Raw genomic sequence first — 7717 nt, 5'->3', positions numbered from 1 at the left:
GGGGGGGGGGGGGGGGGGGAAGTATATGAGATGCTATTAAAAAGGCTAGTTATGGGTACCTGAAAAGAACAAGTGTCAGTGGAATGAAAGTCCTCCCTCAAAATCACTATCCAACATGGGAAGCTATTTCCTGACCCCCAGACCCTGATGAAGAGCTTTGCTCTGCAGCTTCTTCCCCCTCCCAGAGCCCACAGGAGGTTCTAATACAGTGCTGTCCCAGCAGCAACTGGTATTCGCTCACTTGCAGCACAAAGGTAGAGACAGTTGTATGCAGCACCACTACTGCTGTCTGGGAAAATGCTTTCAAAAGCAGCTGACCTTTAAAGATTTATGTCAAGTGATGTTAGAATAAACTATCAGTTAGCTCCTTGACAGAGACAGATTACCAGGGTTTTTCTTTAGGATGCTGAGGCAGGGAAGAGACTATTCCATTTAAAACCAGAATTAAACTTATGACTGTCCTTGCCCAGCTGGCACAGACTTTCTAAGTTCTTCCATGTTTTGAGCTGACCACCCAAAAAACTTATCTAGGAAATTGAAAAAAAGGAGGTTTTGTACAGGCAGAATAACATAAGAAGTGGAGGTGTTGTTAGCAGAAACACATGACTGCAAACCTAGCTCGATCATTTGAGGTATTTTACTGCAAAGGAATGTGAGAAGGTACTTTTGACTCATACGGGTCTAAACTCAACTTTTGCTGGTCTGGCATAAAAGTTGTTCCTTATACCATCCTGAGGAAAATACAGAAAGGATTATATTTAAGGAAGTGTGGGGTGGGGGGGTGATTGAGTGATCCTGAGTCACCATTCCTCAGCTTAGAAGATCATTGAAGAGCAGCAACACTGCAATTCATTTCAACAGTTCAAGCACAGCTCATGCATCCCCTTCGGTAAACTCTTCTGTCAATGTAGTTTTATATAAACAAACATGAATGTTACTTGACATTCTAAAAAAAATATAAATGCATTTCATTGGCCAAAGTGTAGCTTGACTCAGGACTTTGTTGATTCTTACCTTCTGAATAACTTGTCTAAGGAATGTCAGAGTTGAGAAACAGAGGAAACTTTGTGGCCATATGAAATAATGTGTTTCCACTGAAGAATTTAAGCCAAGTTTTGTTCTTGCAGCTTACCAACCAGTCAGTTCTGAGAAGTCATATTTCATTTGACTGCTTCCTACTTCTAGAACCTTTTTGATTTGATGGCACTTTTTTGTTCAGTTTTTCCCTTACAGAACTAAGAAGAGGTTTTAATACTTAGTGATTTTGCTTTTATGTGGAATCATGGTTTCTGAGGTTATAAGCATAGCTGCAGGGCTGTTTGAACGGAAGTGCTGTCATCCTTAGACCACCCTGGAAGTTTTATGTTGTTAACCACTTTGGCTAACAAAGTTAGGTTGCTGAGCAAAAGTCGTAACATCAAAAGATTTTACAATGTAGTCAAAACATGTAATGGAATCAAACTGCAGGTTTAACAAAAGTTTTAATTTGTCTAGCTTTTAGTTATAGCTAAAGCATTAGTTTTAAAAGAGGTAATCAAAGATAAGAAAGGGCAGTCATCAGGCACAGTAGATGCTCAACAATGTATGCGCTTTTGAATTATAGAGGACAGAATAATGAAAATCAGAACGATCAGAACAAAGTGTAATAAAACCTAATGTGCTTTCAACAAAAAACTATGGCACTGGATTATTTAATAACTGGATATTTGGACAAGGGAAATATATGCATCCACTTGTAACAAACCATGAGTCAGTTCTCCTGGCCCTGCTGTACTGCTGTCTGCTGCAACTTCAGTGGAAGCACTTGTCAAGCTACAATTCAAGTAAGAACAGGTGAGTTCTGTAAGAAGTGATTCTTATTATGCTCCATCATTCTGGTGAAGATGGAACTAGTGACAAGCCAGGTACCCTGTTGTTTTTTTTTTTTAATTTTGAAATTTGCTATTTCAAAATAGCAGAGGTCTGCATGTACACTTAGCATTTGCCAGGGCACACATATCCCCTTCTGTAAGACCAAATAACACACCACTTTCTGGAGAGTTTTGAGGAAGAAGCCTAATGCCTGCATTCAGTGCACATGAGAATAAGCTGCATGGCAGATACAGACATTCAACATAAGTTTGACACCATCAAGAAGAAAGCAAAAATTCTGCTCCCCCAAGCCCCCTCAGCACTGCACTGTCAGCAAGTACCCATGCCAAAAGTCGTACTGCTGCTTTGCAAGCACCTACACTTCCTTGTAGCAGAACCAAGACAAAAGCTCTCCGCAGAGAGAGTTTAAAGATGCTACAAGAGTTTAAAGATGGCTCTTTTCAAGCAATACCTGGTTAACAGATGGCTTTCAAATCAGTTATTGAACTTGCAAGGTCATTTAAAATAAAGTGATGCAACAGAGACAATCCTGGAGTTTTAATACCAGTAACTGTGAAAAAATAGAGCTTGATCCTTAATCTGTGTTTTCAGTTAGACCTTTTCAATACCAGTTTTAAATCCTTTCCATTCTTTCTCAAAAAAAGGTCAAGAAATTTCTCCTCTGGAAGCCCATTGTTACCTGTTAAAAATAACAGACTGTATCAACAGCTAAAAATCATTTCTAGAGCTGTCGCCTCAAAAGGGATCCAACTTTGAGAAAACATAGAATCTAAAAAAAATAGCTGTTGAGGTAAAGCCAATTGTGTATGCTATCAACTTGGCATCTGAAAATTTATCACACAGAGGAAGAGACAGCAATCCACAAACTACAGAGATTCACAATTCATTTATTCCCCCTCCTTTTATTGACTTTTCAAAGAAATCCACAACAAAATCCATCCTAGTATGCCTCTGCTGTTAAAAAAAAAAAAAGCATTAAAAATGTATAGTTGAAGACAATACTGAATTCTGATAGAACTGCCATGTTCATTTAGAGTCATTATTATTATGGGACAGTGGAAGTGCAATGTACATTTAGTGATAATTCCTTTGCTGGCTAATGAAGATGTTAACCAAAATAATGAGAACAATAATTGATCAGTGTATATGCCTTCTCCTTAGAAGCCAATCAGCCATAAATAGGGTTTTTTCATTGTCATGCAGGAATGATTGTACTCTACTTACTTGGGCTTCTGAGTTTTCATGTTTTAGGGAGTTGGATGGCTGACAATTTTTGGGAAAATGAGACTGTTAAAGGTGAAAGCTGTTTATAAATGTTTTAATTTAGAGCATGCTATGTTTAAATTTTATGTTTTTAACAGAAGGCTATCACTCTAGTTCCATGCCTTAATGTCTAACAGCAACAACATTATTTTTTCCCCATATGAGGAACAATTATGAATGCACTATAACCAAAAAATCAAATCTTTACACAACCTATGTTAAATTCACCTGTTACACAAAGAGTCATGATCTGGGTTAAGTATATAATACCATGTTAGAATGTACCTAAAATAAGAAGTTTTAATCAACTTCTGCTGTAGCTTATGCACCAGACATAACTCTGCATTACTTCTGAAATTTTAATATATCTTAAAAATATACAAATCAAAATAAATTATTCTTATATATGTCTTTATATCAAAGAATGATCTTCAAACTTACAAAAAAACAGTCCAGAGGTAAGTATGTGCCATATCCCACTAGTCAAGAATTTAAAGTAATTGCCATTATGTCCAAGTAGTTAGCTTCATTCAACATACAGTTTATGGCCTCCTCTTCATTTATTATTTAGTTCACAGAAAGACGACAGACTCTTATTTCAGAAAAATGTCTCTCGACAGAGTGGACAGGTGGATTTGTTGCTGGATGTGAACCATTTGTACTGAAAGAGAAATAAGTTTAATATATGAATGCAAGCTGAATATCGGGAACACTGGTTTATCACCAGTAACAACTATTATTTATGAATTAATATAACTATCAAAACATTATACTTAAAAAACCCCAAGAAACAGTAGAACAATTTTCTACTTGTGTATGTATGGACGTATATATATACACATATGTCTTTGTATATGTATATACACATATTACACAGAGTACTAAAATTCTATTCTAAAAATGTGACACAAAGGAATTCTCACCCAGTCTCATTTTAGAATAAAAAGCTAGCATTCTTAAAGCAGTAGCAATTCCTCCATTGTATGGCCATAGAGATGCCAGCCTGTTCCAGTATACTCTAACCATACAACCAATGCCTGCGATGACTTGGATACAGTTAAATGTCATGGTCCGTAAATTAAGATTCAACCTTTTCTATTCCCATATCTGAGCTGATAACAAGATGCTGTTGGAACACCCTGCATAGATCTAACGGCTTATGTTTTAGTGAACACGAAACAAATAGTTATCTGTGAAGTGTAGCAAGCCCTCCCTCAATTACATGCCATTACAGCTTAGTACAACATCCATACAAATAATTTATGAGTTCAGTTACTCCCAGATACTCCAACAACATAATAGACAATTGATGGTATTACAATACAGGTTCCTGGTTCAAACTATAAATGGATATTTTGCCTATTTAAAAAGATTTCATCTAGGTACTTACCAAGCAAGCTGAATGAAACTTTTTCTTGCATGTTCTGCAAGCTTTTTTGGGAAGAGAATAGTTGGAACCATGAATGACTGAAAAACAGATCATGCAATCTTCAACGCCCTCAAAACGTTTATCCACATTATTTTTCCACAAAGATAAGCCTTCCATAATACTTCCATTCTAATAGAGAGAAAAGATCTGTTACTACTGTAGAATTCCTTCAGAATATTCTGTTATTCATAAGCACACAAAGGAAACAAAGCCTTCAGGCTTTGTAATCTGAAATTATATTCAATATACACAGTGAATAATTTATGAAGCCACCACATGAAATACAGATGACAGTCTATCCATAGAAATGCAAGCATTCATCACAACAAAAAAAACCAACTTAAGAGCACTTAAAAGGGGATCATAAAATTTTCAATCACTGTTTTGCTTTAAACACAGATTATGCAATTTCAGCAACCACTAGTCTTTTAGAGAATTTCATGTACTGGGTTTTGGATTTGGATTTGGGTTTTTTTTTTTTTCAAAGTTGAGATGGCATTGCCACATGGGGCAAACAGTGGCCCATGTCTTAGATCTAAATTTTCAACCTTGGATATATACTGAACAGGACATATTAGGCCAATAAATTTACCTCTCTGTTTCAGCATCTGGAGAAAAGCAGATGGTAAGGGTGACCAATTCTGTGAAGTCCTTTGAGATCTATTGATGACATCCATTATACAGATCTAAATAATACTGTATTACTAGGAATATTTTTCTATTAGAAGGACTCTCTTAAGTTTTCAGAACAGGGGCTAACTAAACTCACCTGATGTGTAAGATACGTGCTTAACTGTAGCATCCAATTGCGCCATTGCTGTACAGCCACACCAACCCTCTTTCCACTCTCAACTGTTATGGATCCCAGTGGGTAGTTTGATGGAAGCTGTATTATTAGTTCAATAAATATATCATCAACTGAATAGGTAGCAATGACTTCCCGTGCTGCAGAACGAGCTTTCACCTATGGAAAAAATCAGGGGCTTAAAAAAACTCCAGAGATACGCTCATCATCTCTAATCTTTTTTTTTTTAATATATACCACACATTAAATAATTATATTAGTCTAGATAAACACTTTTCTCAAAGAAAATAAAAATCCACTCATATCCTGCCATACCAAAATGAAATTACTAGCCATTTTTCAATCTCCTTATTAATTTTTAATAAACCAAAAATAAGTATAGTGATACTGTCTTCCTCTTACCTCCTCAATTATTCCAACATCATAAACCCCATTCTTTTCTATTTTTTTCCGAACACAATATTATATTAATGAACATCAACTTAATATATCAATACGTTTTCATCAGTCATTCAGAACAACAAAAATGTGTTCTCATAAAACACTGTAATGCACTCTGGTTCTAAGAAGTAACATTTCTTAAAATGTTTGCAATAAAACTAAAGTAAATCAAAAAAAGAACAAAGCGTCTTACTAACCGTCATGCCATTAAATAGCTGCGTGCTAGTCTGAACAGAAGATATTTCCTGTGAAGAAAGCACGCTGCTGACATATTTGCTTGTAAATTTATCTACAACATTGAAGACACGTTTCTCACAGCTGTTCCACCAAAGCCTGACCATGGCTGGCAAGTCTTTCAGTGTTATGTGGTACACAGAGCAGGCCAAGTGTGGAATCTGGGATGACAGGACTCCTGTCCCTGGGAGGGAAAGAAAGGATGTTGGAACACTTAACATGTTAGTCACAACTGTTGGTTCCTCCACACTACATGCAAAAATTTTTGATATCAACATAACTGTAGTAACTTGAATTTCATGTATATGCTCCTTCTATATTTGCTACTGTAAGTGCCTTTCTCTATCAGGCTGGTTTCTTAGGCTAACACTTTACAACTGGAAATTCATCTTCTAACTTAGAGAGGAACTCCAGGTGGACTACCAGAAATCAAGAATAATTTTGTGTTCTAGAAATTACAAAATGCTCACTTTGTAGTGAACAAGCAATAATGATGTTTGGAGCACATTTGAGGTTTGCTGTGTTCTACAGAACTTCAGAAAAAAGATAAGGGAAATCTTTCTCTTGGGGTGTCATGTTAGTAATTCTTTTTACTGTCATCCAGATAAATAGCTCTGAAACATACAGTGATGTTCAAGTGAAAAATTAAGAAATGAAAACTCAATATCTTTGCTTACATCTATACAGGTACATAAAATAACAATTTCAGTGAAGTAACATTAAAAACTAATTCTCCTTTTCAGTTTCCTCAACAGAAAAACCTACTGTATCTTCTCTCATCATGGTTGATTAACTACGTCTTCTGAACAGCATGATGAAAACAACATACAATTCAACATCTCAAACATTCAAAAAAAATGTATTAAAATATATTTTAATTTGTTTTTATTTAGGTATAAAAATAGAACCCCCCAAAATAGAAATTCCATTTAGCATTAAAAAAACAATAATCTAGAAGCAAGGGAGAAGTCCCAGAATAGATCACACATTTTTAGTATTGTGGAATCTTTGCATACATTCAGGGTTCAGATAGTAGCAATGTACTATTTCTGCCCTAAGAGAATAATCTAAGCATTTCCTGTTTTGTCTTCCCCCCCCCCCTTTATTTTTCTGATAAACATTCCAACTTGAGTTAAGCTTCAAATGGGGAGCATTAACCAATGATTTTTAAACATATGTATTTGTGTGTGTATATCTATTTTATTGGTGAGATTTTCTAAATATGTCTTTAAATATGCTTTTCTGCCTAAAATCTTTAGCAATATCAAAACTCTCTCACATGCACAAATACAATTTTCACTAACCTTTGACATCTAAATGAAGCTCTTCAGTAAAGAAGGTTTTTGTGTCCTTATTTGGAACTTCTGAAGTTGGCCCAGAAAAGACAGGGTTTTCAGGCATAAGCCTGAACAAGTTATAAAGCAGTTTATTCAAGCTTTTAGTTCTTCTAAGGTATTGTGAGTAAAGAACTCGCAGCTGATAGTGTTAAAGAAGAAAAAACACACATACAAAATACAGATGAGACTTAACACATATAGCTTACTCTTTAAATAATACAAATATGTTCCTGTAGGGAGGAAAATCAAGACTGTGATTCAGAACAAGTATTTAGAAAAGTGATTTAGTTCTCTGTACTATTTTGAATGATTAGAAGATCATAAAATGTAGCAAGC

General features: G+C 35.5%; 1 protein-coding gene across 1 annotated transcript in view; it reads right to left on the bottom strand.

Moving 5' to 3' along the window:
* Nucleotides 1-1468: 1468 nt before the first annotated feature.
* LTN1 (listerin E3 ubiquitin protein ligase 1) overlaps nt 1469-7717 on the bottom strand; it is a 32391-nt gene continuing 26142 nt past the window's right edge. Inside the window, exons 26-30 of the mRNA XM_026847432.1 lie at nt 7349-7520; nt 6008-6228; nt 5334-5528; nt 4526-4693; nt 1469-3796 (exon numbers count right to left, since the gene is read on the bottom strand). Of these exons, the coding sequence (XP_026703233.1) occupies nt 3734-3796; nt 4526-4693; nt 5334-5528; nt 6008-6228; nt 7349-7520 (819 nt within the window). The 3' untranslated portion in view covers nt 1469-3733. The remainder of the gene's footprint in view (nt 3797-4525; nt 4694-5333; nt 5529-6007; nt 6229-7348; nt 7521-7717) is intronic.

This window comes from Athene cunicularia (genome assembly GCF_003259725.1).
Source record: "Athene cunicularia isolate RWA chromosome 1 unlocalized genomic scaffold, athCun1 chr1_part1, whole genome shotgun sequence".
NCBI classification, from domain to species: Eukaryota; Metazoa; Chordata; class Aves; order Strigiformes; family Strigidae; genus Athene; species Athene cunicularia.
This window is presented reverse-complemented; position numbering and strand designations above follow the sequence as displayed.